Below are 27,720 nucleotides of genomic sequence, written 5' to 3' on the forward strand. Positions count from 1 at the left end.
GCGTGGTGGGTGCTGAGGCCCTTGGCGATCACCGCGCCGGCCACGGCAGGGCAGCTGTCCAGCATCCCCCTGCAGTTCAACCCGGACCTCCTGTCGAGCCCGTCCGCCCCTCAGGAGTGCATGAGGAGTGAGAACTTTGAGAGAGCGGGGTTCGTCCGGGTCGGCGACCTGCTGGGCGCCACCGGCGACTTTGACATGGAGGCCGCCTGGGGGCGCTTCAGGGGCGCTTCGCGGCCGCCAACCTAACCTGCCGACGGACCCCGGTCTCTAACATGGCCCAAGTCAAATGGGGGTCCTTCCTTGGGGAAGGTGCTCCACTCCGTGGTGCGCCAGCCCTCGGGGGGAGTACCCCCGGGCCGGGGATGGGACACGGGAAATCCGCATATCCTCCAATCCTCTCACCACAGTCCAGATCTGATAGTTCAGAACCATGAACACACTGGGCAAACATATTCCTGTTTGTGTAACGTAACGTCCAGTGAGAGAGTAACATCTATTAAAACAACGTAAAACTGAGCCACAGACGAGGTGGACGAGTGGTTAAGGTGATGGACTTCTAATCCATTGTGCTCTGCACGCGTGGGTTTGAATCCTATCCTTGTCGAAGGACAGTTTTAATGAAGTATAAGGTGGAAATACAGCATATAAAGTATAACTAGCACTGAAGCTAATGGCTAACAACATATCCTGGTTTGTGTTGTTTCTTTGCCCATAGCCTCTCAATTCCACAACCTCTAAACCTACAAACACATCTTGAGTTAAATCTGCCCCTTTGCTAGAGTCCGATTTGACAACAATACATTATTCTCTGACCTTCGATAGCTCAGTTGATAGAGACCAGAAGCCCCTGTTATGAGGAAGGTGTTCACCTTGAGTCTGGCGCCTTAGACCGCTCGGCCATCCTGACCACCTGCTGCTAGGAGGTCTTGGTGTCCACTGTCAGTATGTAGGCCCTAATCCATTACGTTACGTTAGTAGCAGAGTTGCAATTTAATAATCTGTTAAAATTATTCAATTCTTTTTTTTTTTTTTTTATGCAGTTCAGAACATATATAAACACTACACAAAAACACAGTAAGACAGCAGGCACTTTCAAACGAAGAGAGAAGGAAAAATATATATACATAGATACACATATATACATGTATATACATAATAATAATAATAATAATAATAAATTTTATTTATATAGCGCTTTTCAGGACACTCAAAGTCACTTCACAGTGGATACAATAATAAAATATCACAAAAATTTACAACATAAAGTCAAGCATTAAAAGCGATTTTGAACAGGTGAGTTTTGAGTTCTTTCTTGAAGGTGGGGAGGTCAGAGCAGTCACGGAGGGGTTTTGGTAGTGAGTTCCAGAGGGTCGGGGCAGCGATGGAGAAGGCTCTGTCCCCCCAGGTTCGGAGCTTGGTCCTACAGGGCAGGGACAGGAGGTTGGAGCTGGAGGAGCGGAGGGAGCGAGATGGAGTGTGGTGGTGGAGCAGGTCTGTGAGGTAAGGAGGGGCCAGGTTGTGGAGAGCTTTGAATGTGATAAGAAGGATTTTGAAGTGGATGCGCTGAGGGACGGGGAGCCAGTGGAGCTTGTGGAGGACAGGAGTGATGTGTTCATGTGAGCGGGTGTGGGTGAGGAGGCGGGCAGCAGAGTTCTGAATGTACTGTAGTCTGTTGAGGGTTTTGGATGGTGTACCGTAGAGGATGCTATTGCAGTAGTCGATTCTGGATGTAATCAGAATCAGAATCAGAATCAGAATCAGAATGATATATGCAATAATGAATGCGTGGATGAGAGTTTCAGCGGCACAGAAGGTGAGTGATGGGCGGAGACGGGCTGTGTTTTTGAGGTGAAAGAATGCAGTCCGGGTTATGTGCTTGACGTGGGGTTCAAATGAAAGAGTGGGGTCGAGGAGCACACCGAGGTTACGGATGAGTGAGGATGGAGAGAGTGTGGTGTTGTCAAAGTGGAGGGTGAAGTGTTGTGAGGATTTGGCGATGTTGTGTGGACCGATGATGATGAAGTCTGTTTTGTCGCTGTTAAGTTTGAGGAAGTTGTGATTCATCCAGTTTTTGATGTCTGTTAGGCAGTGGGTGAGAGTGGAGTGGATTGTGGGGTTGATGGATGTTGTGGAAATGTAAAGTTGGATGTCGTCAGCGTAGCAGTGAAAACGGAGACCGTGACGACGAATGATGTTGCCGAGGGGGAGGATGTAGAGAATGAAGAGGAGAGGACCAAGCACCGAACCTTGGGGGACTCCCTGCTGCAGGGGGGCTATGGAAGAGGAGGGGGGTGATAGCAGCCAGCTTGAGAGACTGTGGGACAGAACCGGAGGAGAGGGAGGAGTTTTTGATTTGGGTGATCAGTGGAGAGAGTACAGGAAGACAGGCTTTGATGAGAGGAGAGGGAATGGGATCCAGGGAGCATGTAGAATGTTTAATGCCGGAAAAAAGTTTTGTCAGGTGAGCAGGGGAAATGGGTGTGAAGTGAGAGAGCTGTTGAAGGGGCGGAAGAGGATCAGGTGGAGCGGTGTGGGAGGAGGAGAGGTCTATTGAACTGTAAATGGAATATATTTTGGACTGAAAGAAGGATTGAAATTGATTGCATTTGTCAGTGGTGAAGGAAGATGAGGTGTTGTAGTTGGGTTTTAGGAGTGTGTTTATTGCGGAAAAGAGAACTTTGGGGTTATTGGAGCCGGAGTGGATGAGGTTGGAGTAATATTTGGACCGGGCAGAGTTTAGTGTATCTTTATATTGCTGTATGTAGTCTGTGTAGATTTGGAGATGGACAGTTAAACCAGATTTCTTGTACAGTCTCTCAAGCTGGCGCTTACGGGACTTCATTTGATGGAGCTCAGGGGTGTACCAGGGGGCAGTATGGGTGAAAGAGACGGTTTTAGTTTTGGTGCGGGCCAGTTCGTCAAGACAGGAGGATAGGGTGTTGTTGTAGTGAGAAACAAGTTCAGAAGGGTTTTCAGACAGAGAGGGAGGGGAGGTAGCCAGTTTGGAGGAGAGTAGAACAGAAAGAGCTGGAGAGTCAATGGATTTTATATTTCTGAAAGTTATTGTGCGTTTTGCTTTATGGGCTGTGAGGGGAATTTGTATGTTAAAGGTTATGGCAAGGTGGTCAGATATGCAAAGGTTATGGCTGGAAAGATTGTTTATTGTGGGACCAGTGGAGCAAACCAGATCAAGAATGTGACCGTGAGTGTGAGTGGGGAAATTGACATATTGAGTGATGTTGAAGCTTTGAAGAAGGTCCATGAATTCAGCAGCGGGTTTGGAGTTGACATTGTCTATGTGGAAATACATATATAAACATACACAGACATGCACCCACATGTACAAATATGTAGGCTGGAATTGGATATACTAATCAGTTTGATGAGAAAACAACAATTTCAAAATCAATTTCAAGATCAGATGCAAAGGGATGAATATAATGGTATGCTGTGTTACACAAACCTCTTACTTTAGAAAAACTGTCTACCGACGAGGACGGGATTCAAACCTACATGTACAGAGCACAATTGATTTGCAGTCCATCGCCTGAACCAGCGGTTTACAGTTCTCTATTTTTACACCACAAAAAAAAAGAAAAAAATCAGCACCTCCTTGAAGCCGGATTTGAACCAGCGACCTAAGGATTGCAGTTTGGATTTCTACAGTCCTCCGCTCTACCAACTGAGCTATCGAAGGTAAGAGAACAATGTACTGTTGTCAAATCAGACTCTAGCAAAGGGGAAGATTTGACTCAATATGTGTCTGTAGGTTGAGAGGTTGTGGAATTGAGAGGCTATGGACACGCTGAAGTTGGAGCGATACAGATGGAGGTGGACATGCTGAAAATGAAGGTGGATACGCTGAAGTTGTAGAAATACAGATGGAGTTGTACTCATGTACTCCTGAGGGGCGGGTGGGCTGGACAGGAGATCCGGGTTGAACCGCAGGGGGATGCTGGACAGCTGCTCGGTCGTGGCCGGCGTGGCGATCGCCCAGGGCCGCAGCGTTCGCCACGCCGTCCACGCCTCCCGTTCGAATGGGGGCAGGCCGTCCAGCATCGAAGGTGGCAGCATCTGGCAGAGCTTATATATACCCTGGCTGCCTTCCAGGGCCATGGAGTGGCCAAAGAAGGGTTTCCAGGGGGCGTGACAGAGGGGGTCCCAGAACTTGCGGACCAATTTTAGTCTTAGGGCGTTCTTTTTTTTGACTAGGTCCACAGGTCCCAGACCCCCGCTGTCGTCGCCCCCCACGCAGGTATCGTGGGCCACGAGCGTCCTCTCCCCCCTCCAAATGAAGCGGCCGACGGTCCCTCTCAGTCTGTTTGCGACGTCGCCCGGCAGGTGGAGCACTGTCAGCGTGTGCACCAGCGTGGACATGCAGAGGGCGTTGATGACCAGCACCTTCCCTTTTACAGTGAGCGCCCTGAGGTTCCAGAGCGAGATGGTCTGCCCGATCTTCAGTAGGGCGCAGACCACCTCGTCTTTCCCCATCAGGATGCCCAGCACTTTGTACTGGTCGTCCGCTCTCCGCATGTCCACGCTGAGGCGTGCCGGGGCTTAAAGTGCATAGCCAGGTACTTAAAGTGCATAGTTTTGTACCATTTGTGGATCCCCTGTGGTCATCGTAGGAGATCCCAGATGAAGCCTTTAGAACAACTGACAATTTGTAAAGGAAGGGGGATTAGCTCAAATGGTAGAGCATTTGATTAGCATGTGAGAGGTAGTCATATCGATGCCCGCATCCTCTCATTGTATTTTAGACTGCAATGCTCCCTTCAAGGTCTGGACTGTGGTGAGAGGATTGGAGGATATGCGGATTTCCCATGTCTAAATCCACTCCACTGTCCATCTCTGTCTGTATCTCTCCATCCTCGCGGTATCCACCTCCATCTGTATCTTCTGTATCTATCTTCAGTGTTCCCATCTCCAACTTTTGTCTTTCTTAAAACACAGAATACAACATTGATATTTGAAGAAAAGCTAAGCTTATTTTTCTTGTGGGGCAAATAAACAGAACCTTAAACACAGTGGTCAAAGTGATGATTCCTCTTCATGTATCTAACATCCAGTGAGAGAGTTTCTATTAAAACGGCCTAAATAGAAATCACAGGATAAGTTTTAACCTTGGACTTTTGGTACTTAAATCAAATGCTGAGGATGGAGAGATACAGACAGAGGTGGACAGTGGAGTCTATTTAGACAAGGAAAATCCGCATATCCTCCAATCCTCTCACCACAGTGCAGACCTTGAAGGGAGCCTCACAGTCTAAAACATAACTGGAGGATGCGGGCATTGATCCCGCTACCTCTCACATGCTAAGCGAGCGCTCTACCACTTGTGCTAATCCCCCTGTGATGTAGATGTCTCCTAGCACGATGAGTACCCACTAAACATCCAACATTACTGTAACCGCAGCCACATACGGGTGAAACAGAGGTACTTAAAGTGAATAGTTTTGTACCATATGTGGATCCTCTGTGGTCGATCTCGGAGATCTCAGATGAAGCCTTTAGACCACATGTGTCAAACTCAAGGCCAGGGGGCCAAATGCCATGTCAGTTTATCACAGAAACCGTTAAAAAAAACAAGTTAAAAAGTAAGTACGTTTATTTTACATAACATTCAGTTACATTTAGTGACATTTACACTGCCGCACAGTCACATCTGGCCCTTGATGGCGGCCATTTTGCTGATGTGGCCCTCAGACGAGTTTGACACCCCTGCTTTAGACTCACTGACAGTTGGTAAAGAAAGGGGGATTAGCTCAAATGGTAGAGCGCTTGCTTTGCATGCGAGAGGTAGTGGGATCAATGCCCGCATCCTCCAGTTATGTTTTAGACTGCGAGGCTTCCTTCAAGTTCTGCACTGTGGTGAGAGGATTGGAGGATATGCAGATTTCCCATGTCTAAATCCACTGCACTGTCCACTTCCGTCTGTATCTCTCCATCCTCAGGCATATTTTTCTTGTGGGGCAAATAAAGAGAACCTTAAACACAGCGGGCAAAAGCATGATTCCTCTTCACGTATTTAACATCCAGTGAGAGAGTTTCTATTAAAACGGCCTAAAGAGACATCACAGACAAGGTGGCTGAGTGTTTAAGGGGATGGACGGAGGCTAATTAGCTATGTGCTAACTAGCTATGTGCTAATTCAAATCCATAACACGTTTGTTTTAGGTCCCAAAAGTCCAAAGTTATATATCTTATGCATGTCCTCCTCCACCTTCAGTGTGGCCTTCTCCACCTCTTTTTTTTGTCAGTATGCCCCTCTATTTCAATACAAAGAAAATGGTAAAATGAAACTCAAGAGAATAATATAATTATTTTTTTTAATTTTTTTTTTTTTTTTGTGTGTGTGTGTTACTTGGCTGTTACTGAGGGGAATTAGACACATCTCTGAAATAAATTTGTTTTATTTATGTTTTCATTTTGATGTTCTTAACTGTAGTAACATCTATGGTGTTACGGGTCGATTTTGACCCATATATATTTATACTGAGAAGGAGGCAAAAAAGTTTTGTTTTTTTTTAACAATAAAACTTTAAACACAAAATCAAAATCAGAACATGTCATAGAAAAAAAATATAGATTTGCAAGGTCAAATAATCAACAAAACAATCAAGCAAATCAAAGCAATTGAAATCAGTTTCTAGTTTGTGTATGCAAGAACTTGTGTATTTGTGTGTGTTCAGATGTATGTGTGGCAAAATGTGACACTTTTAGTGTGTTCTTTGCAGAGATATTTATTGCAGGTGAAGCACGATGTACTTGTCGTTCTGTCCTTACTGCTTGGGCAGACCTGACACCTCTTCCTTTTAGAGTCAGGTGGCCTGAGTGGGGTTGTGGCTGGTATTGAGGCAGGGCTGGCTGAGGAGGATGCTGGTGTGCATTGTCTTTGGCGTGGACGGAGTGCTAGAAGAGCGCTGCAGCTGTCTGACCAAGGCTGCAGCCTCTGGATCTTGGGGCACCCACTGTCTTCGCTCAATGTGCGCCTTGACAAGGGAATTTCCCAGCTCCTCAAGAAAAATTTTCCGCTTGTATTTTTTGGTTGAGTTCCAACCTTGGTCGATGTGGGTCCACAACACAAATGCATTATATGCAGACACATCAACCATGTTGTAGAACACAGCCATTGGCCATCTTCTGGTCATTCGCTGGCAAGTGTAGGTGGCAGTCAGCTTGTCGAGGTTGTCCACTCCGCCTTTGTTTTTGTTATAGTCAAGGATAATTATGGGCTTTCTGTCACTTCCTGATGACACGGCTGCATCTCTGTGCAGAGTAGACATAAGTACCACACTCCGGTTCTTCTTTGGACAATATGAGACAACAGCGGTGGTGTCTGTAAAGCAAAACTTTGAGGAAAGTGGAGCCCTGCCCTTCACCTGCGAAATTTCAGCAGGCAGCTCAGGTTTATTTTTCTTTACTGTGCCCACCATGGTAAGTTTCCTCCTAAGAAGCTCTTGTCCAAGGTCATAGCTGGTAAAAAAATTGTCACAAGTGATATTGTGACCCTGTGTGAGTGAAAGCTTCAGTCGTGGCCTACGTACCTCTGCCTGCACACGTTGAAGATGGAGGAGGACATGCTGAAGACGGAGGTGGACATGATGTAGATGGACAGATACAAGTGGAGGGGGACACGCTGAAGATGGAGGTGGACATTATGAAGATGGAAAGATACAGATGGAGGGGGACACGGTGAAGATGGAGGTGGACACGGTGAAGATGGAGGTGGACACGATGAAGATGGAGGTGGACACGATGAAGATGGAGGTGGACACGATGAAGATACACTCAATATGTGTCTATAGGTTTAGAGGTTGTGGAATTGAGAGGCTCTGGGCAAAGAAACAACACAAAAGAGGATATGTCGATAGTCATTAGCTTCAGTGCTAGATACACTTTCTATGCTGTATTTCCAACTTGTACTTCATTAAAACTGTCTTTCGATGAGGATGGGATTCGAACCCATGCGTGCAGAGCACAATGGATTAGCAGTCCATCGCCTTAACCTCTCGCCATTGATCCCACTACCTCTCGCATGCTAAGCGAGCACTCTACCACTTGAGCTAAACCCCCTCCATTCAAATTTCTCAGTTGGTCTAAAGGCTTCATCTGAGATCTCCTATGATGACCACAGGAGATCCACAAATGGTACAAAACTATTCACTTTAAGTACCTCTGTTTCACCCGTATGTGGCTGCGGTTACAGTAATGTTGGATGTTTACTGGGTACTCCTCGTTCTATCTTCAAAAAAAGAACTGCTGCTGTGAAGTTGAGAGACTGGGCAAGGAAACACCACAGACCAGGAACTGTTGTTAGCCATCAGCTAGGTGCTAACTTCCTGAGACTTAATTTACTTATATTTAAGGAAATCACATGGGACTATAGTGATCCTCATCAAAACACTTTTTGCTGTTTATCTAAATGGACATTTATAGATAAACCTTTTCAGTGAGTGTTTTACTTTCTGTGCCAAACTTTTCTGCTGCTTCTCATGGACAATGTCTGGGCATTTCTCTTTGACCCTTAGGTTGTGGAATTGAGAGGCGATGGGCAAGGAAACAACACAAACCAGGACATGTCGTTAGCCATTACCTTAGGTGCTAGTTATACTTTATATGCTGTGTTTACACATACCTTGTACTTTAATAAAACTGTCTTTCAACGAAATACAAATGTAGTTGGACATGCTGAAGTTGGAGCGATACAGATAGAGGTGGACAAGCTATAGATGGAGAGATACAGTTACAAATTTCATGTAATACAAAATTTGCCTTCTAGAAAGCCACACAGAGGCCATCTAGATTTTAACTGGAGACCTCATGATCTGCTGTCAAAAGTTCTACCATTGAGCTATACCCCCACAATATACCACTGGAGGATGCGGGCATCGATCCCGCTACCTCTCGCATGCTAAGCGAGCGCTCTACCATTTGAGCTAATCCCCCTTTGGTACCGGTCACAGTAATGTTGGATGTTTACCGGGTACTCCTCGTGCTATCTTCAAAGAATAACTGCTGCTGTGGATTTGAGAGACTGTGGGCAAGGAAACACCACAGACCAGGAAGTGATGTTAGCCATTAGCTAGGTGCTAACTTCCTGAGAGTTCATTTAGTTAAGTTTAAGAAAAGTGCTTGGGACTATCGCGATCCTCATCTAAACACGTTTTAGCTTTTTACCACGAAGATGGAGAGATAGAGAAGGAGGTGGACACGCTGAAGATTCAGGAAGACATGCCTTAATTGGAGGTGGACACACACAAAAATAAGATAAGAAATAAGATATATATATATATATATATATATATATATATATATATATATATATATATATATATATATATATATATATATATATATATATATTATGGAATAGGGTAGGAGACATGAGGGAATGGGGCAGATGAGGACATAATGAACGAAATTAAGAAGAGAATTAGCATGCAATTTCTGAACCAAGATGGGAGTCTCTGTCCATTGTTCTGAGGGGGGTCAAAAAAGGAGATCGAGTTGTCCTTGGGTATTGATAGTGATGAGGGTGTTGTGGGGAAGCAAAGTCCTGTTGAAGCGGTGGGGAACGACCATGTGGAGGTGTCTGAGGTGGGTGGTGAGGTGGGTGGAGAAAAGAGTCCAAAGGGGGGCGGTGCGCTGTCGGTCAGCCATCCTGACCACCTGCTGCTAGGAGGTCTTGGTGTCCACTGTCAGTATGTAGGCCCTAATCCATTATTTCTCAGAATCAGAATCAGAAGACTTTTATTGCCATAGTCTGTGAACACAGTTCACAAACTAGGAACCTGCTTCGGTGAAAAAGTGCAACATAAACACACTGAATAAATACAAATACAAATAAGGGCATGCACAAAGTTAAAAAGATATGCTTGAAAAAATCAAATGAAATACTTAAAGGGAGAAAATATGTACAATAGCAGCATCAGAACAACAGTGCAAAGTGGCTTATTAAAGTGACCGGTGTTATTAAGTGTCCAGTGTTATTAAGTGTCCAGTTTAGTGCAGATGGCACAAATGACCATACTCATACTTACTTGTTGGGACTGGCACAAAGCACATATAACTAGTACATCATTTGCAGGGTCTTTGAATGTGAGATGTCATTTTACAGCTGCAGCAATAGTAGTGTATCCAAGAAGATCGTGAGAAGTACTGTAGTTAACCAATATTCAGCCTTCGGTGAAGCAGCCCTTCAGGCCATCCACATCCCTGCAATCTGCTCAGAGCACAACAAAGTCAAACAGATTGCCAGGAGTGGGACTTAAAGCCACGCCTCAAATGTGCTAGGGCTTTACCTTAAGTCTGACATGTCCCTTGCTTCCAATTAAGAATGAAACGATGTACATGTGTTCCAATGTATTTGGTCACCAGTGGTTATTATGGCTATCTGTTGATCAATTTCAAAAGCTGCATCGCCCAACGTGGGGCTCGAACCCACGACCCTGAGATTAAGAGTCTCATGCTCTACCGACTGAGCTAGCCGGGCACTCTGATAGCAGGAAGACCTGTGTCAGATCACAATAGACGTTTTGCTATAGATTACTTTTGAGATCAGGTTGTACGTGGCTGTTAAGGCTATCAGTTAATCAAGTTCAAAAGGACTTTCGCCCAACTTGGGGCTCGAACCCATAACACTGAGATTATGATGGGAAGAGAGGGCTTTTAGCTGTTTTGCTACACCAAATGGAATACACTCCAAGGAAAAGCAAAACTGGATACGTTAGTGGCAGAGTTGCAATTTAATAATCTGTTAACAAACTGATATATGCAAACTTGAATCTGTTTTTACTGTTTTATATGGACTTGTTTGTTTTGCTTGTTTTTCTGCTTGTATTGTATTTTAAATAGGGCACCCATGAAAAAGAGAGCCCAAGTGCTCTCATTCCCTTGTATGAATAAAGATAAAGAAAGAAGAAAAGAGAGAAAGAGTCTGATGCTCTACTGACTGAGCTAGCCGGGCATGTATCTAGAGTACTGTACCCTGATTCAGCTCAGGTCATATATATAATCAGTAATCAGTGCTTTAGTACAATCCACGTGCTTCTGCAACCATTGACCATCACATCACAGTTCATCTTTTGAATAAACATGTAAAGCTATTTTTGAGAGAACACCAAAGCCTTTCATTTTGGAGATGTAAGAGTGAGCAGTTTATTATCGCACTAATGTGATTTTAATTCAGTGTATGAAATGGCCTACATTTCAAAACATATTCTCCTCAGAAGAGGGATGTCAGGAGTGGGATTCGAACCCACGCCTCCATGTGGAGACCAGAAGCCCCTGTTATGAGGAAGGTGTTCACCTTGAGTCTGGCGCCTTAGACCGCTCGGCCATCCTGACCACCTGCTTCTAGGAGGTCTTGGTGTCCACTGTCAGTATGTAGGCCCTAATCCATTACGTTACGTTAGTGGCAGAGTTGCAATTTCATAATCTGTTGTTATTATTCAATTCTTTTTCTTTTTTTTATGCAGTTCAGAACATATATAAACACTACACAAAAACACAGTAAGACAGCAGGCACTTTCAAACGAAGAGAGAAGGAAAAATATATATACATAGATACACATATATACATATATAAACATACACAGACATGCACCCACATGTACAAATATGTAGGCTGGAATTGGATATACTGATCAGTTTGATGAGAAAACAACAATTTCAAAATCAATTTCAAGATCAGATACAAAGGGATGAATATAGTGGCATGCTGTGTTTACACAAACCTCTTACTTTAGAAAAACTGTCTACCAACGAGGACGGGATTCAAACCTACATGTACAGAGCACAATTGATTTGCAGTCCATCGCCTGAACCAGCGGTTTACAGTTCTCTATTTTTGCACCACAAAAAAAGCAAAAAAAAGAAGCACCTCATTCAAGCCGGATTTGAAGCAGCGACCTAAGAATTTCAGTTTGGAATTCTACAGTCCTTCACTCTATCGAGCTATCGAAGGTCAGAGAACAATGTACTGTTGTCAAATCAGACTCTAGCAAAGGGGAAGATTTGACTCAATATGTGTCTTTAGGTTGAGAAGTTGTGGAATTGAGAGGCTATGGACACGCTGAAGTTGTAGAAATACAGATGGAGTTGGACATGCTGAAGATGGAGAGATACAGAGAGAGGTGCACATGTTGAAGATGGAGGTGGACACGCTGTAAGTGAAGGAGGACATACTGAAGTTGGAGAGATACAGACGGAGGTGGACAAGCTATAGATGGAGAAATACAGTTACAGATTTCATGTCCATGTTATGACCCAGGCTGCAGAGTTCTGAAGGAGCTGCAGTTTCTGGGATTTATTGGGGGGACCAAGGAGAAGAGAGTTACAGTAATCAATGTGGGAAGTTACAAGGCTGTGGTCTAGAATGGCAGTGGTGTGAGGAGTGGAAATATGCAGACCGGGTGACAGTGGTCACCGGAAAGGAAAAGTGTACTGTCGAGGATGACACCCAGACTCTTGACCTTAGGGGAAGGATGGACAGTTGAGTTGTTGATGTTGATTGAAAAGCTGTTAGATTTGGAGAGTGTGGATGGGGTGTCTACTAGGAGGACTTCTGTTTTGGAACTGTTTAGCATGAGAAAGTTAGTGGAGAACCGTGTGTTGATTTCCTGTAGGCAGAGGATAAGGGAGGATGGTGGGAGTGATGACGAGGGCCTGGAGGAAAGGAAGAGCTGGGTGTCATCCGCGTAACACTGAAAGTGAATGTTGTGCTTGCGGAAGATGAAACCAAGAGGTTTCGATATAGATGATAAAAAGGAGGGGCCCCAGGACAGAGCCCTGTGGAACCCCAGCAGATAAAGGGAAGGTGTTGGATGTGTGTGATTTTAAATTAATGTACTGTGTGCGGTTGGTGAGGTATGAGGTGAACCAAGTGAGTGGGATATCAGTGATACCGATGGAGGATAGTCTATGGAGGAGAAGGCTGTGGGAGATGGTGTCGAAGGCTGCGGTTAGATCGAGGAGGATGAGGATGGAGAGTAAACCGGTATCAGCTGCCATGAGGAGGTCATTTTTGATTTTCATGAGTGCGGTTTCTGTGCTGTGGAGGGGTCGGAAGCCTGATTGAAACTGTTCATAGAGATTGTTATTATTGAGGTGGACATGTAGTTGAGAGGCAACGGTTTCTTCAAGGAATTTGGAGATGAAAGGTAAGTTTAAAATGGGATGGAGGTTGTTGAAATCATTGGGGTCTAAACCAGGTTTTTTAAGAACTGGAGTGACTGTGGCCCTCTCCAAGTGGCGGAGCAGTTTTGAAGGGTTCATTGCCTCATTACAGAGCTGGTCGCCGCATATTATGCAGAGCGGGCTTGGTCTGTGGGAATCACCTGTCACGATAGATCCATAGTTCAAGTAGAACTCCTGGTATTGTCTGTTAAAAGCTTTATTTTACTTGGAAGGATGGAGAGATACAGACAGAGGTGGACAGTGCAGTGGATTTAGACATGGGAAATCCACATATCCTCCAATCCTCTCACCACAGTGCAGACCTTGAAGGGAGCCTCCCAATCTAAAATACGACTGGAGGATGCGGGCATTGATCCCACTACCTCTCGCATGCGAAGCAAGCGCTCTACCATTTGAGCTAATCCCCCTTTCTTTACCAGCTGTCAGTGAGTCTAAAGCAAGGGTGTCAAACTCATTTTCACTGGGGGCCACATCAGCAAAATGGCCGCCATCAAGGGCCAGATGTGACTGTGCGGCAGTGTAAATGTCACTAAATGTTACTGAATGTTATGTAAAATAAACGTACTTACTTTTTAACTTGTTTTTTTACCGGTTTTTGTGATAAACTGACATGGCATTTGGTCCCCGGGCCTTGAGTTTGACACATGTGGTCTAAAGGCTTCATCTGAGATGTTTAGTGGGTACTCCTCGTGCTATCTTCAAAAAATAACTGCTGCTGTGAAGTTGAGAGACTGTGGGCAAGGAAACAACACAGACCAGGAACTGATGTTAGCCATTAGCTAGGTGCTAACTTCCTGAGAGTTAATTTACTTAAGTTTAAGAAAAGTGCTTGGGACTATCGTGATCCTATCGTGATGAGGATCCTATCGTGATGAGGAAACTGTTATCTGTCCTCTTGTAGAATTTGTCAAAGCTTCAGCCGTGGCCTATGTACCTCTGGCTGCACACGTTGAAAATGGAGGAGGACATGCTGAAGATGGAGGTGGACATGATGTAGATGGAGAGATACATATAAAGATTTAATGTAATATGAATTGCACTTTTTGAAAGTCACACAAAGGCCATCGAGATTTTAACTGGAGACCTCATCATCTGCTGTCAAATGTTCTACCATTGAGCTATACCCCCACAATCTATGTTTGTAAACTTGGCAGTGGACAGAAATGGCCATTTAGATGATGATTTGGTGAGATTTTTGGAAGAGGGTGTTGACATTTTATAAGAATAAACTGCTCACTCTTACATCTCCAAAACGAAAGGCTTTGGTGTTCTCTCAAAAATAGCTTTATGTGTTTATTCAAAAGATAAACTGTGATGTGATGGTCAATGGTTGCAGAAGCACGTGGATTGTACTAAAGCACTGATTACTGATTATATATATGACCTGAGCTGAATCAGGGTACAGTACTCTAGATACATGCCCGGCTAGCTCAGTCAGTAGAGCATCAGACTCTTTCTCTCTTTTCTTCTTTCTTTATCTTTATTCATACAAGGGAATGAGAGCACTTGGGCTCTCTTTTTCATGGGTGCCCTATTTAAAATACAATACAAGCAGAAAAAACAAGCAAAACAAACAAGTCCATATAAAACAGTAAAAACAGATTCAAGTTTGCATATATCAGTTTGTTAACAGATTATTAAATTGCAACTCTGCCACTAACATATCCAGTTTTGCTTTTCCTTGGAGTGTATTCCATTTTGGTGTAGCAGCTAAACAGCTAAAAGCCCTCTCTTCCCATCATAATCTCAGTGTTATGGGTTCGAGCCCCAAATTGGGCGAGAGTCCTTTAGATTAACTGATAGCCATAACAGCCACGTACAACCTGATCTCAAAAGTCATCTATAGCACTACGTCTATTGGGATTCCCATGATCAGAGTGCCCGGCTAGCTCAGTTGGTAGAGCATGAGACTCTTAATCTCAGGGTCGTGGGTTCAAGCCCCACGTTGGGCGATGCAGATTTTGAAATTGATCAACTGATAGCCATAATAACCACTGGTGACCAAATACATTGGAACACATGTACATCGTTTCATCCTTAGTTGGAAGCAAGGGACATGTCAGACTTAAGGTAAAGCCCTAGCACATATGAGGCATGGCTTTAAGTCCCACTCCTGGCAATCTGTTCAACTTTTGTTGTTGCTCTGAGCAGATTGCAGGGATGTGGATGGCCTGAAGGGCTGCTTCATCGAAGGCTGAATATTGGTTAACTACAGTACTTCTCACGATCTTCTTGGATACACTACTATTGCTGCAGCTGTAAAATGACATCTCACATTCAAAGACCTTGCAAATGATGTACTAGTTATATGTGCTTTGTGCGAGTCCAACAAGTAAGTATGAGTATGGTCATTTGTGCCATCAGAAATAATGGATTAGGGCCTACATACTGACAGTGGACACCAAGACCTCCTAGCAGCAGGTGGTCAGGATGGCCGAGTGGTCTAAGGCGCCAGACTCAAGGTGAACACCTTCCTCATAACAGGGGCTTCTGGTCTCCACATGGAGGCGTGGGTTCAAATCCCACTCCTGACATTCCTCTTCTGCAGAGAATATATTTTGAAATGTAGGCCATTTTATACCATACCATAGGCCATAGAGCTGCCGCCCTCGATGCTGGACAGCCTGCCCCCATTTGAACGGGAGGTGTGGGCGGCGTGGTGGGTGCTGAGGCCCTTGGCGATCACCGCGCCGGCCACGGCAGGGCAGCTGTCCAGCATCCCCCTGCAGTTCAACCCGGACCTCCTGTCGAGCCCGTCCGCCCCTCGGGAGTGCATGAGGAGTGAGAACTTTGAGAGAGCGGGGTTCGTCCGGGTCGGCGACCTGCTGGGCGCCACCGGCGACTTTGACATGAAGGCCGCCTGGGGGCGCTTCAGGGGCGCTTCGCGGCCGCCAACCTAACCTGCCGACGGACCCCGGTCTCTAACATGGCCCTCCGTTTCGCCATCGGAGTCAAATGGGGGTCCTTCCTTGGGGAAGATGCTCCACTCCGTGGTGCGCCGGCCCTCGGGGGGAGTACCCCCGGGCCGGGGATGGGACACGGGAAATCCGCATATCTTCCAATCCTCTCACCACAGTCCAGATCTGATAGTTCAGAACCATGAACACACTGGGCAAACATATTCCTGTTTGTGTAACGTAACGTCCAGTGAGAGAGTAACATCTATTAAAACAACGTAAAACTGAGCCACAGACGAGGTGGACGAGTGGTTAAGGTGATGGACTTCTAATCCATTGTGCTCTGCACGCGTGGATTTGAATCCTATCCTTGTCGAAGGACAGTTTTAATGAAGTATAAGGTGGAAATACAGCATATAAAGTATAACTAGCACTGAAGCTAATGGCTAACAACATATCCTGGTTTGTGTTGTTTCTTTGCCCATAGCCTCTCAATTCCACAACCTCTAAACCTACAAACACATCTTGAGTTAAATCTGCCCCTTTGCTAGAGTCCGATTTGACAACAATACATTATTCTCTGACCTTCGATAGCTCAGTTGATAGAGACCAGAAGCCCCTGTTATGAGGAAGGTGTTCACCTTGAGTCTGGCGCCTTAGACCGCTCGGCCATCCTGACCACCTGCTGCTAGGAGGTCTTGGTGTCCACTGTCAGTATGTAGGCCCTAATCCATTACGTTACGTTAGTAGCAGAGTTGCAATTTAATAATCTGTTAAAATTATTCAATTCTTTTTTCTTTTTTTTTATGCAGTTCAGAACATATATAAACACTACACAAAAACACAGTAAGACAGCAGGCACTTTCAAACGAAGAGAGAAGGAAAAATATATATACATAGATACACATATATACATGTATATACATAATAATAATAATAATAAATTTTATTTATATAGCGCTTTTCAGGACACTCAAAGTCACTTCACAGTGGATATAATAATAAAATATCACAAAAATTTACAACATAAAGTCAAGCATTAAAAGCGATTTTGAACAGGTGAGTTTTGAGTTCTTTCTTGAAGGTGGGGAGGTCAGAGCAGTCACGGAGGGGTTTTGGTAGTGAGTTCCAGAGGGTCGGGGCAGCGATGGAGAAGGCTCTGTCCCCCCAGGTTCGGAGCTTGGTCCTACAGGGCAGGGACAGGAGGTTGGAGCTGGAGGAGCGGAGGGAGCGAGATGGAGTGTGGTGGTGGAGCAGGTCTGTGAGGTAAGGAGGGGCCAGGTTGTGGAGAGCTTTGAATGTGATAAGAAGGATTTTGAAGTGGATGCGCTGAGGGACGGGGAGCCAGTGGAGCTTGTGGAGGACAGGAGTGATGTGTTCATGTGAGCGGGTGTGGGTGAGGAGGTGGGCAGCAGAGTTCTGAATGTACTGTAGTCTGTTGAGGGTTTTGGATGGTGTACCGTAGAGGATGCTATTGCAGTAGTCGATTCTGGATGTAATGAATGCGTGGATGAGAGTTTCAGCGGCACAGAAGGTGAGTGATGGGCGGAGACGGGCTATGTTTTTGAGGTGAAAGAATGCAGTCCGGGTTATGTGCTTGACGTGGGGTTCAAATGAAAGAGTGGGGTCGAGGAGCACACCGAGGTTACGGATGAGTGAGGATGGAGAGAGTGTGGTGTTGTCAAAGTGGAGGGTGAAGTGTTGTGAGGATTTGGCGATGTTGTGTGGACCGATGATGATGAAGTCTGTTTTGTCGCTGTTAAGTTTGAGGAAGTTGTGATTCATCCAGTTTTTAATGTCTGTTAGGCAGTGGGTGAGAGTGGAGTGGATTGTGGGGTTGATGGATGTTGTGGAAATGTAAAGTTGGATGTCGTCAGCGTAGCAGTGAAAACGGAGACCGTGACGACGAATGATGTTGCCGAGGGGGAGGATGTAGAGAATGAAGAGGAGAGGACTAAGCACCGAACCTTGGGGGACTCCCTGCTGCAGGGGGGCTATGGAAGAGGAGGGGGGTGATAGCAGCCAGCTTGAGAGACTGTGGGACAGAACCGGAGGAGAGGGAGGAGTTTTTGATTTGGGTGATCAGTGGAGAGAGTACAGGAAGACAGGCTTTGATGAGAGGAGAGGGAATGGGATCCAGGGAGCATGTAGAATGTTTAATGCCGGAAAAAAGTTTTGTCAGGTGAGCAGGGGAAATGGGTGTGAAGTGAGAGAGCTGTTGAAGGGGCGGAAGGTCTATTGAACTGTAAATGGAATCTATTTTGGACTGAAAGAAGGATTGAAATTGATTGCATTTGTCAGTGGTGAAGGAAGATGAGGTGTTGTAGTTGGGTTTTAGGAGTGTGTTTATTGCGGAAAAGAGAACTTTGGGGTTATTGGAGCCGGAGTGGATGAGGTTGGAGTAATATTTGGACCGGGCAGAGTTTAGTGTATCTTTATATTGCTGTATGTAGTCTGTGTAGATTTGGAGATGGACAGTTAAACCAGATTTCTTGTACAGTCTCTCAAGCTGGCGCTTACGGGACTTCATTTGATGGAGCTCAGGGGTGTACCAGGGGGCAGTATGGGTGAAAGAGACGGTTTTAGTTTTGGTGCGGGCCAGTTCGTCAAGACAGGAGGATAGGGTGTTGTTGTAGTGAGAAACAAGTTCAGAAGGGTTTTCAGACAGAGAGGGAGGGGAGGTAGCCAGTTTGGAGGAGAGTAGAACAGAAAGAGCTGGAGAGTCAATGGATTTTATATTTCTGAAAGTTATTGTGCGTTTTGCTTTATGGGCTGTGAGGGGAATTTGTATGTTAAAGGTTATGGCAAGGTGGTCAGATATGCAAAGGTTATGGCTGGAAAGATTGTTTATTGTGGGACCAGTGGAGCAAACCAGATCAAGAATGTGACCGTGAGTGTGAGTGGGGAAATTGACATATTGAGTGATGTTGAAGCATTGAAGAAGGTCCATGAATTCAGCAGCGGGTTTGGAGTTGACATTGTCTATGTGGAAATACATATATAAACATACACAGACATGCACCCACATGTACAAATATGTAGGCTGGAATTGGATATACTAATCAGTTTGATGAGAAAACAACAATTTCAAAATCAATTTCAAGATCAGATGCAAAGGGATGAATATAATGGTATGCTGTGTTTACACAAACCTCTTACTTTAGAAAAACTGTCTACCGACGAGGACGGGAGTCAAACCTACATGTACAGAGCACAATTGATTTGCAGTCCATCGCCTGAACCAGCGGTTTACAGTTCTCTATTTTTACACCACAAAAAAAAGAAAAAAATCAGCACCTCCTTGAAGCCGGATTTGAACCAGCGACCTAAGGATTGCAGTTTGGATTTCTACAGTCCTCCGCTCTACCAACTGAGCTATCGAAGGTCAGAGAACAATGTACTGTTGTCAAATCAGACTCTAGCAAAGGGGAAGATTTGACTCTATGTGTCTGTAGGTTGAGAGGTTGTGGAATTGAGAGGCTATGGACACGCTGAAGTTGGAGCGATACAGATGGAGGTGGACATGCTGAAAATGAAGGTGGATACGCTGAAGTTGTAGAAATACAGATGGAGTTGTACTCATGTACTCCTGAGGGGCGGGTGGGCTGGACAGGAGATCCGGGTTGAACCGCAGGGGGATGCTGGACAGCTGCTCGGTCGTGGCCGGCGTGGCGATCGCCCAGGGCCGCAGCGTTCGCCACGCCGTCCACGCCTCCCGTTCGAATGGGGGCAGGCCGTCCAGCATCGAAGGTGGCAGCATCTGGCAGAGCTTATATATACCCTGGCTGCCTTCCAGGGCCATGGAGTGGCCAAAGAAGGGTTTCCAGGGGGCGTGACAGAGGGGGTCCCAGAACTTGCGGACCAATTTTAGTCTTAGGGCATTCTTTTTTTTGACTAGGTCCACAAGTCCCAGACCCCCGCTGTCGTCGCCCCCCACGCAGGTATCGTGGGCCACGAGCGTCCTCTCCCCCCTCCAAATGAAGCGGCCGACGGTCCCTCTCAGTCTGTTTGCGACGTCGCCCGGCAGGTGGAGCACTGTCAGCGTGTGCACCAGCGTGGACATGCAGAGGGCGTTGACGACCAGCACCTTCCCTTTTACAGTGAGCGCCCTGAGGTTCCAGAGCGAGATGGTCTGCCCGATCTTCAGTAGGGCGCAGACCACCTCGTCTTTCCCCATCAGGATGCCCAGCACTTTGTACTGGTCGTCCGCTCTCCGCATGTCCACGCTGAGGCGTGCCGGGGCTTAAAGTGCATAGCCAGGTACTTAAAGTGCATAGTTTTGTACCATTTGTGGATCCCCTGTGGTCATCGTAGGAGATCCCAGATGAAGCCTTTAGAACAACTGACAATTTGTAAAGGAAGGGGGATTAGCTCAAATGGTAGAGCATTTGATTAGCATGTGGGAGGTAGTCATATCGATGCCCACATCCTCTCATTGTATTTTAGACTGCAATGCTCCCTTCAAGGTCTGGACTGTGGTGAGAGGATTGGAGGATATGCGGATCTCCCATGTCTAAATCCACTCCACTGTCCATCTCTGTCTGTATCTCTCCATCCTCGCGGTATCCACCTCCATCTGTATCTTCTGCATCTATCTTCAGTGTTCCCATCTCCAACTTTTGTCTTTCTTAAAACACAGAATACAACATTGATATTTGAGGAAAAGCTAAGCTTATTTTTCTTGTGGGGCAAATAAAGAGATCCTTAAACACAGTGGTCAAAGTGATGATTCCTCTTCATGTATCTAACATCCAGTGAGAGAGTTTCTATTAAAACGGCCTAAATAGAAATCACAGGATAAGTTTTAACCTTGGACTTTTGGTACTTAAATCAAATGCTGAGGATGGAGAGATACAGACAGAGGTGGACAGTGGAGTCTATTTAGACAAGGAAAATCCGCATATCCTCCAATCCTCTCACCACAGTGCAGACCTTGAAGGGAGCCTCACAGTCTAAAACATAACTGGAGGATGCGGGCATTGATCCCGCTACCTCTCACATGCTAAGCGAGCGCTCTACCATTTGAGCTAATCCCCCTGTGATGTAGATGTCTCCTAGCACGATGAGTACCCACTAAACATCCAACATTACTGTAACCGCAGCCACATACGGGTGAAACAGAGGTACTTAAAGTGAATAGTTTTGTACCATATGTGGATCCTCTGTGGTCATTCTCGGAGATCTCAGATGAAGCCTTTAGACCACATGTGTCAAACTCAAGGCCAGGGGGCCAAATGCCATGTCAGTTTATCACAGAAACCGTTAAAAAAAACAAGTTAAAAAGTAAGTACGTTTATTTTACATAACATTCAGTTACATTTAGTGACATTTACACTGCCGCACAGTCACATCTGGCCCTTGATGGCGGCCATTTTGCTGATGTGGCCCTCAGACGAGTTTGACACCCCTGCTTTAGACTCACTGACAGTTGGTAAAGAAAGGGGGATTAGCTCAAATGGTAGAGCGCTTGCTTTGCATGCGAGAGGTAGAGGGATCAATGCCCGCATCCTCCAGTTATGTTTTAGACTGCGAGGCTTCCTTCAAGGTCTGCACTGTGGTGAGAGGATTGGAGGATATGCAGATTTCCCATGTCTAAATCCACTGCACTGTCCACTTCTGTCTGTATCTCTCCATCCTCAGGCATATTTTTCTTGTGGGGCAAATAAAGAGAACCTTAAACACAACGGGCAAAAGCATGATTCCTCTTCACGTATTTAACATCCAGTGAGAGAGTTTCTATTAAAACGGCCTAAAGAGACATCACAGACAAGGTGGCTGAGTGTTTAAGGGGATGGACGGAGGCTAATTAGCTATGTGCTAACTAGCTATGTGCTAATTCAAATCCATAACACGTTTGTTTTAGGTCCCAAAAGTCCAAAGTTATATATCTTATGCATGTCCTCCTCCACCTTCAGTGTGGCCTTCTCCACCTCTTTTTTTTGTCAGTATGCCCCTCTATTTCAATACAAAGAAAATGGTAAAATGAAACTCAAGAGAATAATATAATTATTTAATTTAATTTTTTTTTTTTTTTTTTGTGTGTGTGTGTTACTTGGCTGTTACTGAGGGGAATTAGACACATCTCTGAAATAAATTTGTTTTATTTATGTTTTCATTTTGATGTTCTTAACTGTAGTAACATCTATGGTGTTACGGGTCGATTTTGACCCATATATATTTATACTGAGAAGGAGGCAAAAAAGTTTTGTTTTTTTTTAACAATAAAACTTTAAACACAAAATCAAAATCAGAACATGTCATAGAAAAAAAAATATAGATTTGCAAGGTCAAATAATCAACAAAACAATCAAGCAAATCAAAGCAATTGAAATCAGTTTCTAGTTTGTGTATGCAAGAACTTGTGTATTTGTGTGTGTTCAGATGTATGTGTGGCAAAATGTGACACTTTTAGTGTGTTCTTTGCAGAGATATTTATTGCAGGTGAAGCACGATGTACTTGTCGTTCTGTCCTTACTGCTTGGGCAGACCTGACACCTCTTCCTTTTAGAGTCAGGTGGCCTGAGTGGGGTTGTGGCTGGTATTGAGGCAGGGCTGGCTGAGGAGGATGCTGGTGTGCATGGTCTTTGGCGTGGACGGAGTGCTAGAAGAGCGCTGCAGCTGTCTGACCAAGGCTGCAGCCTCTGGATCTTGGGGCACCCACTGTCTTCGCTCAATGTGCGCCTTGACAAGGGAATTTCCCAGCTCCTCAAGAAAAATTTTCCGCTTGTATTTTTTGGTTGAGTTCCAACCTTGGTCGATGTGGGTCCACAACACAAATGCATTATATGCAGACACATCAACCATGTTGTAGAACACAGCCATTGGCCATCTTCTGGTCATTCGCTGGCAAGTGTAGGTGGCAGTCAGCTTGTCGAGGTTGTCCACTCCGCCTTTGTTTTTGTTATAGTCAAGGATAATTATGGGCTTTCTGTCACTTCCTGATGACACGGCTGCATCTCTGTGCAGAGTAGACATAAGTACCACACTCCGGTTCTTCTTTGGACAATATGAGACAACAGCGGTGGTGTCTGTAAAGCAAAACTTTGAGGAAAGTGGAGCCCTGCCCTTCACCTGCGAAATTTCAGCAGGCAGCTCAGGTTTATTTTTCTTTACTGTGCCCACCATGGTAAGTTTCCTCCTAAGAAGCTCTTGTCCAAGGTCATAGCTGGTAAAAAAAATTGTCACAAGTGATATTGTGACCCTGTGTGAGTGAAAGCTTCAGTCGTGGCCTACGTACCTCTGCCTGCACACGTTGAAGATGGAGGAGGACATGCTGAAGACGGAGGTGGACATGATGTAGATGGACAGATACAAGTGGAGGGGGACACGCTGAAGATGGAGGTGGACATTATGAAGATGGAAAGATACAGATGGAGGGGGACACGGTGAAGATGGAGGTGGACACGGTGAAGATGGAGGTGGACATGATGAAGATGGAGGTGGACATGATGAAGATGGAGGTGGACACGATGAAGATACACTCAATATGTGTCTATAGGTTTAGAGGTTGTGGAATTGAGAGGCTCTGGGCAAAGAAACAACACAAAAGAGGATATGTCGATAGTCATTAGCTTCAGTGCTAGATACACTTTCTATGCTGTATTTCCAACTTGTACTTCATTAAAAGTGTCTTTCGACGAGGATGGGATTCGAACCCATGCGTGCAGAGCACAATGGATTAGCAGTCCATCGCCTTAACCTCTCGGCCACCTTGTCTGTGAGTTAGAATGTTTTAATAGAAGCTCCCCGCTCACTGGATGTTAGAGACGCGAAGAGGAATCATCATTTTTCTCGCCACGTTTAAGGTTCTCTTTATTTGCCCCACAATGAAAATGTTTGGTCCTCTACAGCCCTCCACTCTATCAACTACCAAGTTGGACTCTGGTAAAGGGTAAGATTTGACTCAATATGTGCCTTAATGGGTTTAAAAGGAAATCTGAGGACTGCCAAATATCAATATTGTATTCTGTCTTTTAAGTAGGGTGCGTTGAAATGGGACAGCCCTTGTCGTGCCGGAAATTACATAACTGCCCTTCGATGCACACTTCCAAAGGTGATTCTAAGGCCATTTTGGAGAATTGGGACATGGCTACGGACAGAGTTCGACAGTACAGTGGATTTAGACACGGGAAATCTGCATATCCTCCAATATTCTCACCACAGTGCAGACCTTGAAGGGAGCCTTGCAGTCTAAAACACAACTGGAGAATGCGGGCATTGATCCCACTACCTCTCGCATGCTAAGCGAGCACTCTACCATTTGAGCTAATCCCCCTCCATTTGAATTTCTCAGTTGGTCTAAAGGCTTCATCTGAGATCTCCTATGATGACCACAGGAGATCCACAAATGGTACAAAACTATTCACTTTAAGTACCTCTGTTTCACCAGGGGCAAGGAAACAACACAAACCAGGACATGTCGTTAGCCATTACCTTAGGTGCTAGTTATACTTTATATGCTGTGTTTACACATACCTTGTACTTTAATAAAACTGTCTTTCAACGAAATACAAATGTAGTTGGACATGCTGAAGTTGGAGCGATACAGATAGAGGTGGACAAGCTATAGATGGAGAGATACAGTTACAAATTTCATGTAATACAAAATTTGCCTTCTAGAAAGCCACACAGAGGCCATCTAGATTTTAACTGGAGACCTCATGATCTGCTGTCAAATGTTCTACCATTGAGCTATACCCCCACAATATACCACTGGAGGATGCGGGCATCGATCCCGCTACCTCTCGCATGCTAAGCGAGCGCTCTACCATTTGAGCTAATCCCCCTTCGGTACCAGTCACAGTAATGTTGGATGTTTACCGGGTACTCCTCGTGCTATCTTCAAAGAATAACTGCTGCTGTGGATTTGAGAGACTGTGGGCAAGGAAACACCACAGACCAGGAAGTGATGTTAGCCATTAGCTAGGTGCTAACTTCCTGAGAGTTCATTTAGTTAAGTTTAAGAAAAGTGCTTGGGACTATCGCGATCCTCATCTAAACACGTTTTAGCTTTTTACCACGAAGATGGAGAGATAGAGAAGGAGGTGGACACGCTGAAGATTCAGGAAGACATGCCTTAATTGGAGGTGGACACACACACAAAAATAAGATAAGAAAAATAAGATCGTGAGAAGCACTGTAGTACACATTTATTTATTATTTCTTGTATGTTCCCCATTTTCCACCATGTGTGTTTCCATCACCCCCCCCCCCCCCCCCCCCCCACCACTTGCCCCAATGTACTTTGTACTGTGATTTTATGAGATGATATTTTTGATAATAAAAGTTTAAAAAAAAAAAAAAAAAAAAAAGGAAGAGGGTGTTGACATTTTCAGTGCAGACCTTGAAGGGAGCCTAGCAGTCTAAAAGGCTACTGGATAATGCAGGCATCGATCCTGCTACCTCTCACATGCTAAGCGAGCGCTCTACTATTTGAGCTAATCCCCCTCTACTGGATAGGACTCATGGGGGGCAGGGCGGACTGGGACATAATTTGAGAAATAATATTAAATTGAATTAAACAATATTTGCACATTTTGATTTCAGTCTTTCAGAATCCGAGGTGGGGTGGGGGATGGGGTGAGTGATCAAAAGTGAAAGTCCAAATGTCCTGGGTCTGCTGCTCAGTCCACTCCCCTGTCTGCTCATCAGTCTGCTGCTCAGTCCACTCCCCTGTCTGCTCATCAGTCTGCTGCTCAGTCCACTCCCCTGTCTGCTCATCAGTCTGCTGCTCAGTCCACTCACCTGTCTGCTGTCCAGTCTGGGTTATCTTCACAGCAAGCTGTAAGTTAAATACTCATGAAGCACAATAATTATTTTTGTCAGTACTTGAGGACTAATGTTTATACTTTTATACTTTTTATAGGCCGTTGATGAGCACAGTATGTCTGGAATGGATCGCATTGACCAGCCTGCAGAATATTTGGTGGAGCCAAGAAATGAGAAAGGTCTGACGCTTACCAACCAGCAGGCTAGCACCATTGTGGGTCTATGGCAGAACCTGGATCAACAAGATAAGAGCAGAATTTTGTATGCTGCGCGGCATCAGGACAGGCTACTCACTGGGCGCTTTAGGTCCCCCAAAAAGAAGGCTGTTTATTCAGGAGTTGACAGCACGAAAAGGTGTGTTCTTGGTTCTACTGGGTCTGCAGCTCAGTAGCCAAACTGTTGCCTCCTAGTAGAGACTATATTCATTCGACTATGTAATATTCATAACAGCCCCAAAAAAATTGGACACCAAACCATATCAAGATGGTCCCTAATTCTTAACAATTGCAAAAAGATACGGCAGCTCATTTTGAACAATGGGATTATCATGAAAGATACCACCCTACAATTAGTAACTGTTAATCAAACCACCTTAATACAGTGGCATAATAAACGTTTTAAGGCTCAAGATGTTGCCATTCTGCTGCAAGGGTTGGCATTGCCTGTTGAACGGCCCCCTGCCAGTGGACCATTGCTCCCCGTCAGTACAAAGCCCACTGAAGTCACTCCACACAGACATGACATAATTGAATAATAATAACAGATTATGAAATTGCAACTCTGCCACTAACATAACGTAATGGATTAGGGCCTACATACTGACAGTGGACACCAAGACCTCCTAGCAGCAGGTGATCAGGATGGCCGAGCGGTCTAAGGCGCCAGACTCAAGGTGAACACCTTCCTCATAACAGGGGCTTCTGATCTCTATCAACTGAGCTATCGAAGGTCAAAGAATAATGTATTGTTGTCAAATCGGACTCTAGCAAAGGGGCAGATTTAACTCAAGATGTGTTTGTAGGTTTAGAGGTTGTGGAACTGAGAGGCTATGGGCAAAGAAACAACACAAACCAGGATATGTTGTTAGCCATTAGCTTCAGTGCTAGTTATACTTTATATGCTGTATTTCCACCTTATACTTCATTAAAACTTGGGGGATGCTGGACAGCTGCCCGGCCGTGGCCGGCGCGGCGATCGCCAAGGGCCTCAGCACCCGCCACGCCGCCCACACCTCCCGTTCAAATGGGGGCAGGCTGTCCAGCATCGAGGGCGGCAGCTCTATGGCCTATGGCATGGTATAAAATGGCCTACATTTCAAAACATATTCTCTGCAGAAGAGGAATGTCAGGAGTGGGATTTGAACCCATGCCTCCATGTGGAGACCAGAAGTCCCTGTTATGAGGAAGGTGTTCACCTTGAGTCTGGCGCCTTATTATTATTTTTTTTTACTTTTATTATCAAAAATATCATCTCATAAAATCACAGTACAAAGTACATTTGGGCAAGTGGGGGGGGGGGGGGGGGGGGGGGGGATGGAAACACACATGGTGGAAACTGGGGAACATACAAGAAATAATAAATAAATGTGTACATGTACATCACAAGACAGGCGTACACTGGGGCAAGTAGGGAGGGTGCGGGTTGGATAGGAACACTTGGGGGGGGGGGGGGGGAGGCGGGGTGGACTGGGACATAATTTGAGAAATAATATTAAATTGAATAACACATTTTCACATTTCACATTTCACATTTTCATTTTAGTCTTTCAGGATCTGAGGTGGGGTGGGGAGGGGGTGAGTGATCAAAAGTGAAAGTCTAAATGTCCTTGGGGGTGACGGTGATGAGGGTGTTGCGG

General features: G+C 45.2%; 1 protein-coding gene and 10 non-coding genes across 11 annotated transcripts; 3 read left to right on the forward strand and 8 right to left on the reverse strand.

Moving 5' to 3' along the window:
* Window positions 1–522: 522 nt before the first annotated feature.
* On the forward strand, window positions 523–604 carry trnar-ucu (transfer RNA arginine (anticodon UCU)). Its single transcript has one exon. It is a non-coding gene; the product is annotated as a tRNA-Arg (tRNA).
* A 3,006-nt stretch (window positions 605–3,610) lies between these two features.
* Window positions 3,611–3,697, reverse strand: trnay-gua (transfer RNA tyrosine (anticodon GUA)). Its single transcript is given in 2 exon segments — window positions 3,611–3,646; window positions 3,661–3,697. It is a non-coding gene; the product is annotated as a tRNA-Tyr (tRNA).
* A 5,179-nt stretch (window positions 3,698–8,876) lies between these two features.
* trnaa-agc (transfer RNA alanine (anticodon AGC)) lies at window positions 8,877–8,949 on the reverse strand. Its single transcript has one exon. It is a non-coding gene; the product is annotated as a tRNA-Ala (tRNA).
* Window positions 8,950–10,422: 1,473 nt separating this feature from the next.
* On the reverse strand, window positions 10,423–10,495 carry trnak-cuu (transfer RNA lysine (anticodon CUU)). Its single transcript has one exon. It is a non-coding gene; the product is annotated as a tRNA-Lys (tRNA).
* A 744-nt stretch (window positions 10,496–11,239) lies between these two features.
* trnal-caa (transfer RNA leucine (anticodon CAA)) lies at window positions 11,240–11,349 on the reverse strand. The gene is made up of 2 exons: window positions 11,312–11,349; window positions 11,240–11,285 (listed from the first exon to the last, which is right to left on the reverse strand). It is a non-coding gene; the product is annotated as a tRNA-Leu (tRNA).
* Window positions 11,350–15,079: 3,730 nt separating this feature from the next.
* On the forward strand, window positions 15,080–15,152 carry trnak-cuu (transfer RNA lysine (anticodon CUU)). The gene has a single exon. It is a non-coding gene; the product is annotated as a tRNA-Lys (tRNA).
* Window positions 15,153–15,624: 472 nt separating this feature from the next.
* trnal-caa (transfer RNA leucine (anticodon CAA)) lies at window positions 15,625–15,734 on the forward strand. The gene is made up of 2 exons: window positions 15,625–15,662; window positions 15,689–15,734. It is a non-coding gene; the product is annotated as a tRNA-Leu (tRNA).
* A 1,407-nt stretch (window positions 15,735–17,141) lies between these two features.
* Window positions 17,142–20,316, reverse strand: LOC117375677 (uncharacterized; the record flags this gene model as incomplete). Its single annotated transcript, XM_033971990.1, has 3 exons — window positions 19,677–20,316; window positions 18,618–18,812; window positions 17,142–18,091 (listed from the first exon to the last, which is right to left on the reverse strand). Coding segments are annotated over exons 1-3 (1,785 nt in total), but the record flags the coding sequence as incomplete, so codon positions are not given.
* On the reverse strand, window positions 19,396–19,482 carry trnay-gua (transfer RNA tyrosine (anticodon GUA)). The gene is given in 2 exon segments: window positions 19,396–19,431; window positions 19,446–19,482. It is a non-coding gene; the product is annotated as a tRNA-Tyr (tRNA).
* Window positions 20,317–23,731: 3,415 nt separating the features above from the next.
* Window positions 23,732–23,813, reverse strand: trnas-gcu (transfer RNA serine (anticodon GCU)). The gene has a single exon. It is a non-coding gene; the product is annotated as a tRNA-Ser (tRNA).
* A 997-nt stretch (window positions 23,814–24,810) lies between these two features.
* On the reverse strand, window positions 24,811–24,883 carry trnaa-agc (transfer RNA alanine (anticodon AGC)). The gene has a single exon. It is a non-coding gene; the product is annotated as a tRNA-Ala (tRNA).
* Window positions 24,884–27,720: the final 2,837 nt, after the last annotated feature.

The sequence above is a fragment of the Periophthalmus magnuspinnatus genome, chromosome 9 (genome assembly GCF_009829125.3).
Source record: "Periophthalmus magnuspinnatus isolate fPerMag1 chromosome 9, fPerMag1.2.pri, whole genome shotgun sequence".
NCBI classification, from domain to species: Eukaryota; Metazoa; Chordata; class Actinopteri; order Gobiiformes; family Gobiidae; genus Periophthalmus; species Periophthalmus magnuspinnatus.